General features: G+C 40.6%; 1 protein-coding gene across 2 annotated transcripts in view; it reads left to right on the top strand.

The window, feature by feature from the left end:
- The first annotated feature begins 1,124 nt into the window (after nucleotides 1–1,124).
- AMPH (amphiphysin) overlaps nucleotides 1,125–19,337 on the top strand; it is a 253,080-nt gene continuing 234,867 nt past the window's right edge. Inside the window, exon 1 of one of the 2 annotated variants that reach the window (XM_063815323.1) lies at nucleotides 1,125–1,341. In XM_063815323.1, the coding sequence (XP_063671393.1) occupies nucleotides 1,273–1,341 (69 nt within the window). In that variant the 5' untranslated portion in view covers nucleotides 1,125–1,272. The remainder of the gene's footprint in view (nucleotides 1,342–19,337) is intronic. The other variant, XM_063815322.1, reaches the window with a different exon arrangement.

Here is a 19,337-nt window from a genome sequence, read left to right as displayed (position 1 = left end):
CAAGAGTGAACACCAGGTGGCAGCTCGCTGAGGTCTACCAATGTAACAGTTTCCCCTAGAGGTACAGTAGGATGCTCACCTGGACTCATAGGATTCACTGTGAGTGACCACTTCTGACCTCTGTTTGCAGGGCACCACCTGACTTCTTCTCCTCACACTCTCAGTGAGAATAGAATATGAATAGTTTGACCACTGGTCAGAGCCAACAAGAGCTCTAGGTGTAGGGCAGGTTTATCCCTATTATTCGTACTTCTCCCAAGCATTAGTAAGAATAATAGGGATGGTGAGTCCCTGTTAAGGTTGCCAAAAGGTTTCCAAGGAAGCAACAAGTTAGGGGGGACTGGGTCTTCCATGGTTGATGCGAAGCTATAAGGGACTTGACTGTTCCATGCACCATTTCTTGAAGAGTAGTCTATTCTAAGGTTTCTGCCCAGCACAGGAATTTTGGAGATGACCAAAACACATCGCCTGTCTTCCGGAAGCTGACCTTTCTCAACGCGGACCTCCTCGCTCTGCTAACTCTTGTTTTAAAGTTTAAACAAGTGTCAGCGATGGTCTCTCCTCGCTTTGCTCTCCACACGCCTCTCTCCTGCAGCTCTGACTTGGTTGATTTCCCAGCCAGGGCCCCTCACTGGGCTGTGAGCCTCCTGAGGGTAGGGCGACCTCCATACCTTCTTCTGCAACACCCAGGGTGGATGGAGGGGCCTCTGTTAGCTGGAAACTTTTGGGAGCAGCAAGGGACCAGCCCCATCAGCTCCACTTCAGAGCAGTTCCAATCCAGCTGGCTTCCACATCCCCAGGGTTCTTCCCTTTTTTGTCTCCCCTATTTGTTTTTTTGCTGGAAAGAATCAGGTCCCCTCACTCTCCCCAAATACAAACTGCATTAAAAGAACCCCCGAGCTGCCCCTGGGCCCAGGGACTTCTGCCAGGCTTGGTTCCCTTTCTCCTCTCGAAACTCTTCTATCATCGAGGAGACAATCTGGCTTCTGGCTTTTCCCTCTCTTTTTCTTGGCCTCTTTCTCTTTCTTCCCCCGCCCCTTCTCCCCATGTCACAGCCAGTCCCGACGCATCCCGCCCCCGCTCTGTCGCTTTAAGCTGGTCCCGCCGCCGCGCCCCGCCCTCACCCCTCCGCGCTCCGCGGCTCCTCGCCGCTTCTCCCGCTCCTCCCCTGCTCGGCCCTCTCCTCCTCCTCCCGCTCCTCCTCCCGCTCCTCCGCGCCGCCGCCAGCCCCGCTGCGCGCTCTGCTCTTCACAGCTCCCCGGACCCGCAGCCATGGCCGACATCAAGACGGGCATCTTCGCCAAGAACGTCCAGAAGCGACTCAACCGCGCGCAGGAAAAGGTCAGCGGCGGGCGGCCGGGGCTGGGGCCGGGGACGCCAGGCGGGGGCTTGGCCGGAGGGCACCGGCTGCAGCTGTGCGGGGCCCGAGCCTCGGGGTGCGGCGCGCTGCGGAGCGGGGCCGGGGCCAGGGACGCTGGGACGCCCTGCCCTCAGCTCGGTGACTGCAGCAAGGCGCGACCCGGGCGCCGCGGGGAGCGGGTCGGGAGGACGCAGCGCCAGGGACCCGCAGACCCTGGCCCCGGAGGCGCCGGATATGTCCAGCCCCGGAGCCGGCCCCGGGTTGCAGCTCTCCTGGCCCCAAGCCAGGCAACAGAAGTAGGAGGTGCGGCAGCTCGCCCGCTGCGCCCGGAGCAGAGCGCATCTCCCTGCGCTCGCATCTCCCCAGGCCGGCTCCCAGCGCGCCCGCAGGCAGCTCGCGGGGACGCGGCCCGCAGATCGGGGCGGGAGATGGCAGCAGCCGTCCTTCTTGCGGGGGATTTTGTGGCTACTTAAGTGCAGTAGACACGAACGATTTAACAGAGAAGCCACCAAAAATCTCCCAGGACCAATAGGGTAGGATCATGATCACACAGTGCTGTCTGGTGAGTTCTGGAGTTCAAAACAGAGATCTAGATATACACACTTTTATTTTTGGTCTATATGTTTGTGTCCCTTTTGACTCCAGTGTCCTTCTTTAGAAGGTCAAAAATAAATATGACCTGAACCTAATAGTTCCTTTCTGCATATTTCTGCACAAAGAAGGACCTTTTATTGCATTTTAAAAAATCCAGATTGCACAAATTGGGTTCTCTGTTGTTTTGCAAGTCCCTCAGTAAATTGCGCACAGTAATTTATTTTTTTTCCCCAGAGATGTGCATAAATGAAACCCAGGTCCGTAGCAAGCACAGCCCAAAGCAGGTGGAGGGGAGTTGTACCAGGCACCAGGCTTGCCTGGCTTCCCTGGTGACTGCTGTATATGACGGCCCTGAGGTCTTCATTTGTGTCCTGAGCAAAGGACATTTCCTTTATATTGTAGCTTGAGCCTTGTACTTGAAAATCAACACCGGCTAATGAGCCCCATGATTGGTATCACTTGAACTGTGTTCTCTTTCACGTGGCAGTATTTTCCGTCCCTAGGATATGGGGTGTTTAGCGTTTTCCTGTTTTATTGGAAGTCAGATTTGCCATGTTGCTCAGGATGGCAATGAATTTCCCTCTTCAGACCCAATCTCAATCTCAGGCTGCCTCCCAGTTCCGGCTGACTATGAGTTGCTGAGCAGAGGGGGCACTGATCCCTTTTGTCCCCAGGCCCAGAGGCTTGGTGGCTGCCTCTAGTCCCTCCCTCCACACATGCACACTCTCCATGCAGTAAGAGGATTGTATTTCTTTTAATATCTACCCAAGCTCATCCTGAACTAAAGTGATCCTCCTCCTGCCTCTCCCTCCGCAGCTGAATTAGCAAGGCTGCCTGCTGCCTTCCAGGCCCGGGTTACTTGTGCAGAAAGTAGCCAGGGATCTGCTGGCTTGGGATCTGGGCCAGGTTTTGTCATCCTTTTTCCACACTTCATTTTACCCACTTGTAGGTACTCCTCCTCCTGCCTTCCAAGTAATTACTTGACTCTTCGGTCTGAGGCTTTTCACTGAATCCACTTTCCATCTGTGAAGGAATTTAGTGATATGGTCTGCCTTTTCACATATTGAATTATTTCTTAATCTAGGTCACCAGCTGTTAATATGCTCAAAATAAATGAAAAGAAAACCTAATCTCTTACGGAGCATTCAAGTCCTGTGAATTGTCAAAACTCACTTTTTCACGATCAAGGTCAAGTGTACTTTATGACTGCAGTTGTGGATGGTGGTCAGTCTTCTATGGGAGCGGGGGTGAGAGACCCTCTTGGGGGTTTCAAGCGTCCTATTTTCTTCCCTGGGGAAAGGTGCTGATGAAAAGTGCCTGCCGCACCTAGTATAGAGGTTCAAACACTAAGAGGCTGAGAGTATAGGCTCTTCCCCAGGGTGAGTTCTGCCCCCCTTTCTGAGTCTGTGTAGCATCAGGATATGCTTGGCACAAAGAGAAAAGGGCATGTGGGCATCCAGGTAAAGCAGCCCAGCCCAAATGGAGGCCGCTGGAGAAAGGAAAGCACAGTATGTTACTGTCAGAGGCTCCATTAGACATATCCCCGCGTGATTCCCTCTTTCTACACCTTTGGCCTCTTCCTCTTCTCCAGAGAAGACTCTTCATCCCAATAACTATAGACCATATATGTCCTTGAGACCCTTTGCTTCTTGTTTTTACAACCAAATTTTCTTAAAAGAGAGTCCACTCCCTTGACTTTCTTATCATCTGTGCTTCACCTAAAAGCTTGCATATGTTTAGGCTCCAACTGCATGTCTGAAATCACTTCTAGAGGTGACATGGCTTTTTAGGAATTTTAAATACGTTTTTTTCTTACTGAAAGTCAGTGAAGATTCACTGGAGAAAGGCTGAAATGTATTAGTCAGCAGAAAAAAAACACAAGGCTGAAATGTACATATAAGCAGAAAAAAACTCCAGCAAATTACGAAGCACATAATTCTACTACTCGGAAATTTTACTACCATTTGATATGTATCTGAGTAGATCTTTTTCCATGTGTGTATGTATTTATACAACCAAAACAGGCTCGTTGCTGTATAGTTGAAGACCTGTTTATTTCACTTCATAATTATGAACATCCTTCTATACATGTACATATTTTCCATCAATATTTTAAATTATTGAACACTATTGGAATGTATGGATTATACTGAATGCCTTATCTTTTGAATATTCATTTTTCCAGTGTTTCTATATGGAAATACAAGTCAATGAGCAAATTTGTAGGGAGAATGTTTGCACACCTCTTTAATTATCTCCTTAGATAAATTCCTAGAAGAAGACTTATTGCGTCCAAGGTTTGCCTATTTTTATTATAGCTAGATTGCTTTCCAGAAAGGTGTACCAATTTACATTCTCATCAGCAGTCCATGAGACACTTGCCAACTCTGGATAATAAAATTTAAAACAATGTTTAGCTATGTCATTGGATAAAATTTGTTCATGATTAATTTCATTTGTTTGATTTTTAAAAAGCAAACTTTTTTTGCATTCATGTTTTTATTCTTGAATTGTGCTTTTATATTTTTGCCCGTTTTCTGTAGCAATTCTGTCTTGTTATTAGTAAGGGCAAAAACTTTATCAAGCCTAAGGGTTACAACCATTCTTTCTTCCTTTTCTATTTACTTTTAAATTGTTTGGTGATTTCTACTGAGAAAATGTTTTTGTTGATGTTTTATGTATATCCGCTTACATCTATTGGTTGGTTTTGTCTGGTTTCTCTTTTGTGTGGTTGAATTAGTCAGGATCCTGCTACATGCAGGTATCAGAAAGCTCAACCCAAACTGGCTTAAGGAAAAAAGGAATTTAATTGCTAATAATAATAATATCTAACAATTTATATATGGTTCTTGTACATATAAATTTAGATTAGCTTTTAATGAATAAAAGCTATATATTCACATAAGATATATGAATATCTTACCTATATTAGCCTATATACATATTCTTATACATATGTATATATAAAAGTATATGCAGACCATATCTTTCCTTTAGCTTTTTTTTTTTTTTTTTTGAGACAGAGTCTCGCTCTGTCGCCCAGGCTGGAGTGCAATGGCGCGATCTCGGCTCACTGCAAGCTCCACCTCCTGGGTTCATGCCATTCTCCTGCCTCAGCCTGCCCAGTAGCTGGGACTACAGGTGCCCACCACCACGCTTGGCTAATTTTTTATATTTTTAGTAGAGATGGGGTTTCACCGTGTTAGCCAGGATGGTCTCGATCTTCCCAGTAGCTGGGACTACAGGTGCCTGCCACCACGCCCGGCTAATTTTTTTTTTTTTTTGTACTTTTAGTAGAGACGGGGTTTCTCCGTGTTTGCCAGGATGGTCTCAATCTCCTGACCTCGTGATCTGCCCGCCTCAGCCTCCCAAAGTGCTGGGATTATAGGCGTGAGCCACCGCGCCTGGCCTCCTTCAGCATTTTTACAGAACTCTTTGGTATAACTCTCAATGGCCCAAACTGGGCCTTGTGCCTATCTCTGGAAGAAAAAACATCTCTGAGAGCAAGGGCCAAGACCACGGGTTGGACTGGTTGAATTGGGCCTGAGTCACGAGCCAGTGCGAAAGCCAGGAATGAAGATTCCCCTGAACGATATGGACTCTTAGTGGAGGAGGTAGGGAACTTAGAGTACAGAATGGGGAGTGGACACTGGGTGGCAAAATAAATGATATTCACAGAGGCGTCCCTGAAAGACCTTCTCCATCCCAGGTTTATATAAATAATCACATATTTAATATTTGTTTAACATTTTTGTGTGTGCAGTTAAAAAATATGTTAGTAAAAAGCTTATCATGAAAAACTGTATATCCTTTGCCTACTTTTTGATGGGGTTGTTTTTTTCTTGTAAATTTGTTTAAGTTCTTTGTAGATTCTGGATAATTAGCCCTTTGTCAGATGGATAGACAGCAAAAATTTTCTCCCACTCTGATGATAGTTTCTTTTACTGTGCAGAAGCTCTTTAGTTCAATTAGATCCCATTTGTCAATTCTGGCTTTTGTTGCAATTGCTTTTGGTATTTTAGTCATAGAGTCTTTGCCCATGCCTATGTCTTGAGTGGTATTGCCTAGGTTTTCTTCTAGGGTTTTTATGGTTTTAGGTTTTACATTTAAGTCTTTGATCCATCTTAATTTTTGTATAAGGTGTAAGGAAGGGGTCCAGTTTCTGTTTTCTGCATATGGCTAGCCAGTTTTCCCAGCACCATTTAGTAAATAGGGACTCCTTTCCCCATTGCTTATTTTTGCCAGATTTGTCAAAGATCAGATTGCTGTAGATGTGTGGTGTTATTTCTGAGGTCTCTGTTCTGTTCCAATGGTCTATATATCTGTTTTGGTACCAGTACCATGTTGTTTTGGTTACTGTAGCCTTGTAGTATAGTTTGAAATGGGGCTTAAAACCTAGATGATGGGGTTCATAGGTGCAGCAAACCACCATTGCACACATATACCTATGTGACAAACCTGCACATTCTGCACATGTATCCCAAAACTTAAGGTAAAATTTAAAAAAAAGAAAGAAAAATAAAAGTCCCCTGTTCCCCTCTCCTCAACCTACAATCTTGTTAGAGGCAATAGTGCTAACCATGAGATTTCTCAAAAATATGCTTATACAGCTATTTCTTGATCTATCTTTTAATGTATGGTGAAGATATGTAAATTTAACTTTTTTATTTCTCCTCTAGTTCTTCCCCTATACACTGAACAAAAATCGTTATTGCAAAAGATTACATTTTAAAGATTGAAGTCCAATTTTTATTGAATAAAGTGCACAAATCTTAAGTGTTCAGCTTCTTGAGTTTCTATGTATATGGATATCTGCATAGCTACCACCCAGATAAGTAACAGAATGTTTCTTCCATCCCAGTTACCTACCATTTCTTTTGCCTTTCTTGTTCTTTGTCATACCTTTTAAATTACTCTACTCTCTTTTCCCTGATGAGCACCTTTACATGTACTTATTGGTAATTTTGATATCTTCTTTTGTGAAGTTTCATTAAAGTCTCTTGCCAGTATTTTATTTGGGTTGCTTGTCTTTTTTCTGTTGCTGTTTAGTTTTCTATGTATTCAGGATATGAGTTCTTTATCAGGTGGACATCTTATATTTTCTTCCAGACAGTGCCTTGCTTTTTTACTTTCTTAGTGGTACCCTTTGATGAGTGGCAGTTTAAAGTTTTCATGAAGTCTTATGTAAGGATTAAGTTTTTCATGCAGCTTTTTGTTTTTCCTGGAGTTAATAATTGCCTTGCCTTTAAAAATTTGCTTATTTTTTAAATGAACTTTAAAAAGTTGTTTCTTCTTGCTTCATCAGATATGTCAAATGTTTATCAATATTATTGTTCGAGGTTCAATATATCAGATAATGTAATTGCTCATTTTCTCATCCTGGAGATATCCTTTTTGGAAGCCTCTGCCCTTTTGTGGTAATCTGGGCTGATTTTTCTGTAGACCTGTTGCATACATGTCATCCTGGGTCTTCTTTTGCCAGTGTTGGGGTTGAGGAATGGACCTGAAATCTCAAGTATCCTGTATTCCCGGGCTTTCAGACAGTCCCCTGTTGTCAGTGTTGTGCTTCATTCTTACCTTCTATGGTGTGTGGTGTGTGGTGGGACCAGGTCCTAACCCTGAGTGTGTTTGTGTGTGTAACTGTGCGGTGAGAATTGGTTGCTTTTTCATTGGTTGTTCCTGTACAGGCACACTTTTTTTTCCTTATAGTTTCCTCTGTTCTGCTGACTTGTTTCCATTCTTTCATCTTTTTTAGCATCTGTAAAATGTATGGAACTCTCGTATTCACTAATGCTGGCTTTCTTGTTCTTGTCCTTGTATGTTCATAATTTTTTATTCCTTTACTGTCGCTTTAGTTGGGCTTTAGAATGAGATGGAAATAAGCCCATGCAGTCAGCCTGCCATGTTTAACCAGATGCCTTTTTATTTAAATACTTGATCTCTCTGGGATTTATTTTTTTATTATTTTTATTTATTTATTTTTTTGCCCATCTTCTTCTATTTGTGAAATCCAGTGGCATTTATTTGGTCTTAACTCTCTTTGACCTCTATGCAATATTTAAATCAGTGAAGCACTGCCTTTAAACATTTTTTTTTTTTTACCATGACTGTAGTGAGCAGGATACTCGGGAGGCTGAGGTAGAAGAATCGCTTGAACCGGGAGGGCAGAGGATGCAGTGAGCCGAGATTGTGCCACTGCACTGCAGCCTGGGCGACAGAGCGAACTCCATCTCAATAATAATAATAATAATAATAATAATAATAATAATAATGGAGTTAGACTATTTAAATTCTAAGGACCTGCCCAGTTTGATATTCTTTGTGTCATTTTCTCTGTCCCAAGTGATTATTATATAATTGTCTTAGGTGCAATTTTTTTTCATGCATTACATCTTCCAAACTAAATTGTAGGTACTTGAGGACAAGGACCAAATATCTTGCGAATTGTATGTACTCAGTGACGATGTACTGATTTGCCTTTCCATATCCTTGCATGTTAACTTCCCACTCCTGCAAACACATTGTCTTAAAGAATCCTTCCACGATTCTTTCTGTGACTTTTGTGAAATTATCATAAGGGTTTCATCGTCATTTACTTTGTCATTTTGTGAAAATAGTACAGCAAATATAATTACCCTTATGGATTCTATACATGGTGGGAATGCTATAAATATTAGGCTGAATCATGTGGAATTGTCATATTTGTGAGTCAAACAGTCAAATATTGGCAGAGTCATGTGCTTCGGCGCAATGTTGATTGAGTGATATGGTAAGAAAACAATGTTGTCTCCTTCCATCTGTCTGGTTGTGTGACATTTGGATTCTTTTTCAATTGTCGCTTTGCCGATGCCTGCATTTTTCGTTCTCAAGGAGAAACATCGTGGATGGTGTGCGTGTATAAAAAGAATGGGAGAAGGAAGATCCTCCTCTGTCAAGGAGATTTGTACTGTGAGGCCCAGGGCCCATCTGTAGAAGAGTAGTTTATATGGCCACGTTTACTTCCGAGGACACTTCAGAGACCAAATCTCTGAGACATATCGGGGTTTCTCTTTTTTCAGATCATCTGAAATCTCTTTTGTTGCCTGCATCATGTTTTACAAAGCTTATGCCTTCTTTTCCACTAGGGTTATTTTCTCTGGCTGTATTAGAAACTTCAAAAATTAAAAATAATAATTATGGGACATTCTTAACAGAGTAGAGTTTCCTTCTTCTGCCTTTTTTATTAATGCAAACATATATATACTAATGTATCCTTCTTTCTCTAGGAATGAGTACAACAGAAAATAAGAACTGTAGGAACTCAGATTTTAACGTTAATAAAAGTTACCATTCTCCTTTAACACAAGCATATTTGGTTACATTTGAAAACTAGCTTTTTTAATAGACCAAACAACTTGTCATAGCTGAGATATTTGTATAAACAATATGGCCCCCTTTACTTGGTGTATGAAATTAGATCCCATTTCTTTAAATATTCAAATTAAATGATTTCTCCTTCCTACCCAATTATTATGAAAATCTCTTACTCCTCCCGGGGGTCTCTGTCTCTTGTGATAATTTCAGGAACCCAGGGTGAGTTTCCCTTCTTTAAATGAGTCGGTGGTTTTTACTACAGCCTTGTGAGAAAGGGTCCCTAATGTGAGTCCAGCATTTGGATACCGTTCTTATCCCTGGATGAGCACTGCAGGGAACAAGAGCACAGTACGGTGCCCTCACCAGTGGGTCTTAGGGTGGAGGCAGGGGCTGGAAGCCTCTCTCTCCTGGGTTAGACTCAGCTTCAGTATGTCTGAGCTCCACATATGTGAGCTCTTTACAAATGAATATCCATGAATATTATACAAACCATTCCCAAATTATACAAGCCATTCTCAAATTTACTTGTGCATATACACATACAAATTCCCCCTCCCCCAAGATTTGCTTATAGTGCCCGTGTTCCAAAGTTAGGAAAGATTCAGTATCCTCACACATTGTGCCTAGAATTATCTATTTCATTCCACTCTACTCTTCCACTTTTGAGAAAATTATCTTTGGGATATACTAAATTTATTCTAAGCCCACAATTTGAAAAACACTACCCTAGCGGACCTCTGGTATCCATTCCTGTAAGTTGACTATCTTTTGGGCCATTGCAGTTCATCTAAGAGGATGTGTGTGTGTGTGTGTGTGTGTGTATGTATTCATACATACAAATATATAGTTACATATATTACATGCATTCATATATATGACTAAATTTCAAACAGGAAATATTGTGAAGTACCTTAGGAGAAAATAAGTAGAGAAGGGAAAGAATCTTTCTTAAAATGATGCATTTTTCTGATATTTTAAAGTCTGGAAATTTCCACCTTACTGTCCAAACACAATTTTAAAAGACTTTCTAGCCATTTACACTAGGGGCCACCTGCATAGAACTTCTGAGAAAATAAGGGGCCCAGTGGGCTCCTGTAAAAGGGACAAAAGATGTAAAGATTCCTGGTGTTGCAGATATCATTTTTCCTACATTCTCAGTAAATGGCTAACATTTACATAATGGAAATGCTGTCACCACAGAGTTTAAGGAATTTACCCATGAAAGAATATAGTAAGACCATCTATACAGCATCATGCAAAATTGAAGTGATAATAATCACGATTTTCTGAGACTGCATCTGTGGGCCACCTTTCCACATGGAAATGCTGAAACATCATTCTTATTGATTTGAAATCTAAATTTAAGTGTACTATTTGGCTGTAGATGTACTTCCTGAACACAAATTGACCAAATCTCTTCTGAGGAATGATGTCGTATAAAGCCATGGATAAGATCTTAGTTTTGAAATATTTGCTATGTGATAATCATATATCAATTTTGATCACCCTGAACCTACTTAGAACAGATGTACAAAAACGAGAAAACCACCATTTTGGTCATTTACAACTTACTCTCATGCAGTTATTTAGTTGAAAGCTGAGTTCATAAATGGGAAGCGCTTGAATATATAATAATTTAACAAATTAATAAATATATATATGATTTTTCCCTATCTTTACGTGCCTATAATGATTTAATAAAATAAGCATAGACCCATGCATAAATGCACTTTTATCAAGGCACCTAAAAGTTTTTGAGTAAAGGATGTTAAATTCATATGCTTTATTAGTTATCTATTCTATTGTCAAGTCAATCTGGTAGAATTCATTTATTTAGAGCCATTTATTGAGAATCTAATATGTGGAAGGCACTTGCTAGAGACTCATAATATAGCAGTTGACAGAGCTGTCCTGGTTGAGCATACAGAGCAGCAGGAGTTGATAGTGAGATAAACTTTTGCACACACTACTAAGTACGTAGTTATTAGTTAAAAATAGTAATTTTAACTTAAGTATGATAAAAATACAGTTTAGTATGTAACTAGGGAACTAATCTAGAGTCATAGGATTTGAACACAAGTTACTTAAAGTAGGTAGATTTCAAGCTAAGATCCTAAGAATGAATTGTAGCCATCAGACAAGAGGAGTAAGGGTGTGCTGATTACAGGAGTCAGGAAGCATTCTATACCTCTGACACTTTGTCCTTACTCCTTGAGCATAAATAATAACTGTAGAATAGAGAATTGACTGCAGACACTGGCCTTATAAATGATCTCTTCTATCATTTGGATATTTAACTAGGCAAAGTGGACCCTAATTGGGATGGTCCTGCTGTGGTAGCAATCCCTCGTTTGTTTGATCAGATTTTTACCCTTACCTGTTGAAGGGTCCTTCTGGGGGCATAGTTGCCCCCTTGACACAGAGCCAGGACACTGGTTCAGAGCTGACTTGCCCTCTGAACTATCTGTCATCCAAAATCCTTTTTTTACAACAGCAGAAAACTCCAACCCAGTATGCTTTCATGGATTTGTTGAGAGAAGGGTCTCTTATTTTAAACCATCAGAAATCCAAAAAAAAGAAAGCCCTTATCAAATTCTTAAGTGTCACCCATCTATAAAGATGCTTTTGTCTTTAAAAGTCTTAATTGCATTTGGATGCCTAACATTTAATCAACATTTAATCAATTGCACGTGTGTGTGTGTATGTATGTATGTATGTATATATATAGCATAGATGCATAGATGGTCCAAACCTTGGGAGGATCTCCCAACTTATGGCAGCACTGCCTAGGATGTTGAAGAACAGTGTAATACCTTTCCCTGTAATTACTCTGTAATTCCTCAATATATGAAACATCTGTGTAAGACATCCTGCTTCTTTAACACACACACAGACACACACACACACACACACACACACATATATATATCTCCAATGAATTGGTATATAATGTACACGGGGGTGGGGCAGAGAGGGAAGGAGGGAAGGAGAGAGAGAGTGAATGAGCGAGAGAGAAATATAATTAAGGCTGGCAACTTGACTTAATTATGGGTATTGACTTGATTATTTTGCAGGCAGTGGTCTTGGACTTAGGAATAATCAGCTTCAGGTGATTTGCAGCTTGGAAGGAATCCTAAATTAGGGAAGAGAATCTTTCATAGCAGACAATCTTTTCCTCTATCTGATAATGGTTACAAACCTTTAAATAGGGTAGATGGTCCAAACCTTGGGAGGATCTCCCAACTTATGGCAGCACTCCTAGGATGTTGAAGAACAGTGTAATACCTTTCTCTGTAATTACTCTGTAATTCTTTAATATATGAGACATTTGTGTAAGACATCCTGCTTTTTTAACCTACAGATTTTATAACACAATATTTTCTCTGAGAGTCTCTAGGAAAATGGTATCCAGAGTTCTGTTTCCATCCCTTTATAAAATGCTTGTGACCATGGGGACCACTGGCATTCCTAAACTATAGGTTGAGACCTAAGTCCTTGTAGGGCTCTCCTGGGGACATATATTGGCCCATAGTTGTTCCTGTTAAGCATAGACAGTGAATCCATTGTAGGTGGAGAAAATATTTTATGTGACTTTAATCTTTTAAAATTTGTTGAGGCTCATTTTATAGTCTAGCATATGGCCTATCCTGGAGAATCTTCCATGTACGCTTGAGAATAACTGTTTTTTGCTGTGTTGGGTAGAGTGTTCTATAGATGTGTGTTAGGATGAGTTGGTTTGTTTTCTTGTTGATCTTCTATCTAGATGTTCTATCCATTATTGAAACTAAGGTATTGGAGTCTTCAGTTATTATTGTTGAATTGTCTATTTCTTTCTTCAGCTCTGTCAGTTTATCCTTCATGTATTTTAGTGCTCTTTTATTAGGTGCATAGTTATATTTGTTATATCTACTTCATAGATTGACCTTTTTGTCATTATTAAATGTCCTTCTTTGTCTCTAGTAGTAACTTTTGTCTTAAAGTCTATTTTTATCTGATACTGTTATAGCCATTCCAGTTTTCTTTTGGTTACTATAATATTTGCATGATGTATCTTTTTTTTTATTTAAGAGACAGGGTCTTGCTCTGTCACTCAGGCTGGAGTACAGGCATGATCATAACTCACTGCAGCCTCGAATTCCTGAACTCAAGCAATCCTCCTGCCTCAGCCTCCTGAGTAGCTGGGACTGCAGGCACTTGCCACCATGCCTGGCAGCATGAGATATCTTTTTCATCCTTGTACTTTCAACTTATTTGTGTCTTTGAATCTAAATGTTGTCTCTCATAGACAGTATTTTGTTAGATTTTTTGGATCAATTTTGCCAATCTCTGCCTTTTAATTGGAGTATTAAGTCTATTTACATTTTACATAATTAACTGAAAAGACAGGATTTATGTTTGTCATGTATATCTTATTTCTCTTTGTTGCTTTATTTTTCATGCCTGCTTTTGGTGTTAAATAGATATTTTCTGGTATGGTCTTTTAATTCCCTTGTTGTTTCTTTTACAAATAGGTTTTGAGTTATTTTCTTAGTGGTTGCCCTGGGATTACAGTTAACATCTACATTTGTCACAATAGAGGTCAGATTAATACTATCTCAATTTCAATAGTATATAACATTTTTCTCCTGTGTAGCTCCATTTTCTCTCTTTTGTTGTATTGTGATTGTCAAACACCTTACATGTTTATATATTTTATGTTCATCAACAAGATTTATAGTAATTGCCTTATGCAACTCTTTTTTTTTGAGATGGAGTCTCACTCTGTCACCCAGGCTAGAGTGCAGTGGCATGATCTCGGCTCACTGTAAGCTCTGCCTCCCGGTTTCATGCCATTCTCCTGCCTCAGCCTCCCGAGTAGCTGGGACTACAGGTGCATGCCACCACACGTGGCTAATTTTTTGTTTGTTTGTTTTTTTTTTTTAGTAGAGATGGGGTTTCACCATGTTAGCCAGGATGGTCTTGATCTCCTGACCTCATGATCCGCCCGCCTCAGCCTCCCAAAGTGCTGGGATTATAGGTGTGAGCCACCGCGCCCGGCCTATGCAACTCTTTTAAATCAGATAGAATCATAATGAGTTATAAGCAATAATGCATTTATACTGTCTTTTGCATTAACCTATGTTGTTACTGCATATTTCAAAAATACATTTTTCTTATGAAATGGACTCTGTTTAATAAACAATTATTAACTCATTTGCTCATTAAAAAATAAAGCAAGATCATAGTACGAGATGTCTAGTGTTACTAACACATTTATTAAGCATAACTCCAGCTAAACATAAAGTAATATAAGGAACTAATTAGTTTTTAGCCATAGTATAAATAAAGTTACACTTACTGTCTGCTAACTGGTTTGGATTATTGAGGAAATGTTTCATACTCCCCTTAGTAGTTTTACAATTCCAGTTTTTTTTTTCCATTCCATAGTTAGGAGCTACTAAGTATTACTTATGATACCTCAAGATATATGCAACATCTTATACCTTTTTTCTGGGTGCCTGTAACTTTTATCGGGTTTTCAAAAAGATCTATGACTTAAAAAGCATAAACACCAACAATGAGTCTAAAGTATTAAGGGACTCTTGGCTTAAATATTTCTGCAACACTTGAAGAGCAGGAAGGAGAATTAAGTCATCAGTGGATGATAGAGCTGCTGGCACCTGGGCACCCAGCATGGTTTATTCTTGGTTTGGTTATGGTCCTTGCCCTTGAAGACTCAGATTTTCTAGGTCCCTCAGGATTTGGCCCAAGTATTGTGATAGTTTCAACATAAATGCGTGGTGCACGCCTTCTGCCACTCCAGGTTCCTTGTCACACATCTCTAAAATAATTATTTTGATCTGTTATTTAGGGGATAATAAAATTTCTTAAGGTAATTCAGTTTTTGAGTCACCACAGCCTATGACTTTTTCTAGTTGTCCATTTCATGGCATCTAGAGATCTTTGTTTAGAGGTGGCCCAGGTAAATGAGAGGAACCCTCTATCAGAGGTGACCAGGGGAAGTCTACATTTATTTCCAACGTACATTAGATGATGCCCTGTAGAGTTTGGGTGTAGATCAGCCCCCCTGGGGTAACACACATTCCTCTCACACCTTGCTTCCTTAAATTGAAGTAGAAAAGACTGTACACGTGTGTTGTTTTGAAGCTTTTATAATGAGGTATGAAATACATGTAGTAAGTAGCAAAAATCTTAGCCGTACAGCTTCATACATTTTTATATATGTAAAAATTTTATGTACAATATTTCTAAATCAAAATCTATATCTACATCTACATTATCTATATTTATATCTACATCTATCTGTATCTATATCTTATCTATATCTATCCTGTGTTACTGCTACTCAGATGAAGTCACAGGGCAATTCCAGAATCCATTAGCTCCTCCATGCCTCTTCCCAGCTAATACCTCCTCTCCTCTGCTCACTTCCTACTACCAGGTAGCCACTATTCTGATTCTAACCCCATAGATTAATTTCAGTTGTTCTTGAACCTTGTATAAATGGAATCATATAGTATATACTCTTATGAATTTTACTTCTTTTGCTCCTCATCATGTATTGAGATTCATCCGTATTACCATCTATAGGAGCAGTTCCTTCTTTTTTTATTGATAAATTATATTATAGTGTACAATATCCCACAATTTATTTACCCATTCTTCACCTGTTAGGCATTTCGTCTGTTTCCAGTATTAGGCTATGGTGAATAAGGCAGCTGAACACATCTTATACATGTCTATTGGTAGAAAAAACCACTTATTTATCTTGGGTTAATACCTGAGAGTGGAATGAATGATTCATTAGGGTAGGCCCTCTTTAGCTTATAGAGATGGTACCAAACAGTTTTCCAAAGTTGCATCAAATTTATAGTCCTGTCCACAGTTGTGAGAATTTAGAAAGCCTATATTTTCATGTTCTAAGTTTGATTTCGCTAACCGAGTTGTATTTTTTTCACTCCTGCATCCCCATGGGACTCATATTTGTTTAGTGATAATTGATTTTATCTTTATATATTTCACACATAATCGTAGGGACATTTCTCTCATGAACTGTCCACATTTTGTGTTTGAGTCAGGTGGGGGAGTGGTCGCCATTTTAAACTCAGACTACGACTTGCTTGTGCAGAGGAGATGTACACATGGTGTCTGTGTAGATGATTGGGGGAAGGATTGTGATACAGCTAGTCTCGTGGTGTCAGAGGTTCTTTGGTGTGCTATATTCTGCCTCCTGTCCTCTGGGAGCAGTGTCCTATGCTCACATGAGTGGTGTTCCCTGCATGTATATGTGGTTCATTAACTCATGATCTCCATCTTTGGCTCTAGCGGAGAGCAGTGGCATGGCATGCACCCACTGGCTCAGGCTCACCTTCATTGCTCTGCCATCTGGCTGCACTGACATTGGGCTCTGATCCCCAGCCCTTGCTACAGAACCATGTGGCCACTGCTATAGTAGCTAACCTGCTGTGTCTTCACTACATGAGTATTAAGGGCAGCTGGGGTAATCTCAACTTCTGGTCTCCTTAGCCTGGCTACACTGTGCAGCTACAGGATGTAACTGTGCCCTAGGCTGGTGAGAGGGGCAGCCCAAGAAGTGATCTTTCCACAGTGTTCAGTGGGGCATAAGGACTGTAGCTCCCCTCTGACCCTGACATTATCCTCACTTCTCAGGGAGGAGAGGAGAAAATTGGGGTATATTTTCTTCCACTTTTGTTTCTCTTTTCTGCAGAGGGGAAGGCTTTCTTCTTCCTTCTGTTATATCCTCCTGTGGCAGAGCTTGCCAGGCACCATGGATGAAGGGGGCACGTTCATTCCACTTTGGGAAAGAGGGCTGTATGAGCTGGGGCTTCCAGGTTTTATCTCCCTTTTTAGCCTTAATGAAGGGTAATGGAAAATTTGCACTCAAGGTATCTTCATTCTTGTACCAAGCCCAGTTAGCATAAAGAATTGGGTGTTTCCCCTGCTAGGCTCTGTGATGAGCAGTCCCATATATTAACTCATTTCACCCTCCTAGTGAACCTATGAAGTAGGTGCTATTATTATCCCTATCTTACAGATGAACAGACTGAAGCACAGAGAGGAATGGTTAGGCAATTTGCTTGAGACTACTTAGCTAGTTAAATATGGAATTGATCTTGGAAGTCTCATTTGACTTTGCAGTGCAATGTTCTTTTCATCAGTTCTGGTGAAGTTATTCTGCAATATTGAGTTGAGAGAATGTCAGGTTTCATGTAGTGTAGGGGAGTAATTCCAAGTGGTCTGGAACCTGAAAAGGTTTTATGCCTTTACATTTCATTCATTGCTTTATGTGTCATTATACTTATATCACTGGGACCTTCCAGTTACCTTCTTTTTAACTTTGGAGAGGGTTTTCTTTAATATACTGGACTTTCCTAAAGTGGGGCAAACTGATGTGATAATCAGCTCTTTTTGGTTGCACAGTAGTTGTATCCCAGCAACTTAAACTGCTTTAATAAATCTGATGCCTAAGGTCTTGTGGGATCTGGGAAAGAGGCACTTCTACCTCGGGGCCTTAGTGCCTCGAAAGATGGTTTGGAAAAATCATAAAGAATGCTTGAGTATCTGAGTTAATTTCATTTCTTACAAGATGAACATCTTACAAAACCTTTACAGCTCATCCTAAGTTGAACACCAGAAATAAAGATGTGCCTCCAAATATGACCTTACAGACTGAGAAAGATGAGAGCAAAGCCTGGATGCATGTGCTCTACCAATTGGCAAAGGGCCGATTTCTCCAAAGGGCAGATGTTTCCCAGGCCATCAGAGAACTCATGCGTGTTCTATATCTGCTTCTTAGCAACTTCCATATGCCAAGAATTCTGATTTCCACTTAATTTAAGCTTACTTCAATAGCTCAATTTTCATCTTTCCAGGTGCTTTTCCAGAGCTTTCCAGTTCAGTCAATTTTACATGATCCATCATGGAAACTGCAGGATTGTATGCCAATTGCAATTCTTTTCCTTACTATATGTCAGAGATTGCAGGTTGCCTCCAGTGTCAATTCCTCCCTTTTCATTTAGTAATAAAATTCCAACTTTTGCTGGGATATAACTACCCATATATGATAAATGATAGCATTTCACAGCATCATTTGTGGCTAGATGTGTCATGTGGCTAAGCTCTCATCAGTGGGAGATGTGCAGAAGGTGCATAGAAAACTTCTAGGTCTTGATCCTAAGGGGAGAGGTTTGTGTTCCACTGCTGCCTTTCCCTTTCCCGGTCTTTGGATGTGGATGTCATGGTGGGAGGTGGGGCTGTGACCTTTAGACTATGGGGTGGACTCCTGCCATGTCACATGTTGAGTACAGCAGGAATATGAGCATGGAGGGGCATGGGTCCTCTGTACTATGGAACTGCTGTGGCATCCTGGGTTCCTTACACTAGCACAGTTGCATGAGGAAGCAGGAGACTTCTATATCTACAGAAGCTGCTATTTTTTTTTTTTTTGGCTTTTATTCCTGCAGCTAAACCTCTGTCCTAAGGTTTACTTTGAACCGTTTGAAATTGCCATTTTTCTGTGAATCAAAATTTGTCAAATATCAGCAATCTCATACAGTTCAACTTAAGAATATACTTTCACTTGTAAAAATTGAATTTTGCACCTACTGTCTGAGGCTGCATACTGTGGAAGTGGAGAGCATTTTATGAAAGGTTCAGAGATGATTCAGGCATGGTGGAGAAATACTCTCAGCTCAGAACAGGGGATAATGAGCAGGTGCTTGATTGCTTAGAAATTATCCCAATTATCTGTTAAAAAGATTGATCTCTTTAGTTAAGACCTCCTTGGAAGCATTGTCAGGTACTTTTAGTCTAATTAGTTGGAAGGCAGCCACCTCAATACAGAGCTTTACAGTTTGGCCCCTGGGCAGTATTTCTATTTGAATTGTGAGGTGAAAGTTCTACCTGTATTGGGTCCTATGCCATGGTAGGTATGATGATGCTGTAAGGGGACTATTTGGAGTTGGCCAAGACGTTTTAGAAAGGGTGACTTTGGTAAAATATAAGCTGA

This window comes from Pan troglodytes, chromosome 6, assembly GCF_028858775.2.
Source record: "Pan troglodytes isolate AG18354 chromosome 6, NHGRI_mPanTro3-v2.0_pri, whole genome shotgun sequence".
NCBI classification, from domain to species: domain Eukaryota; kingdom Metazoa; phylum Chordata; class Mammalia; order Primates; family Hominidae; genus Pan; species Pan troglodytes.
This window is presented reverse-complemented; position numbering and strand designations above follow the sequence as displayed.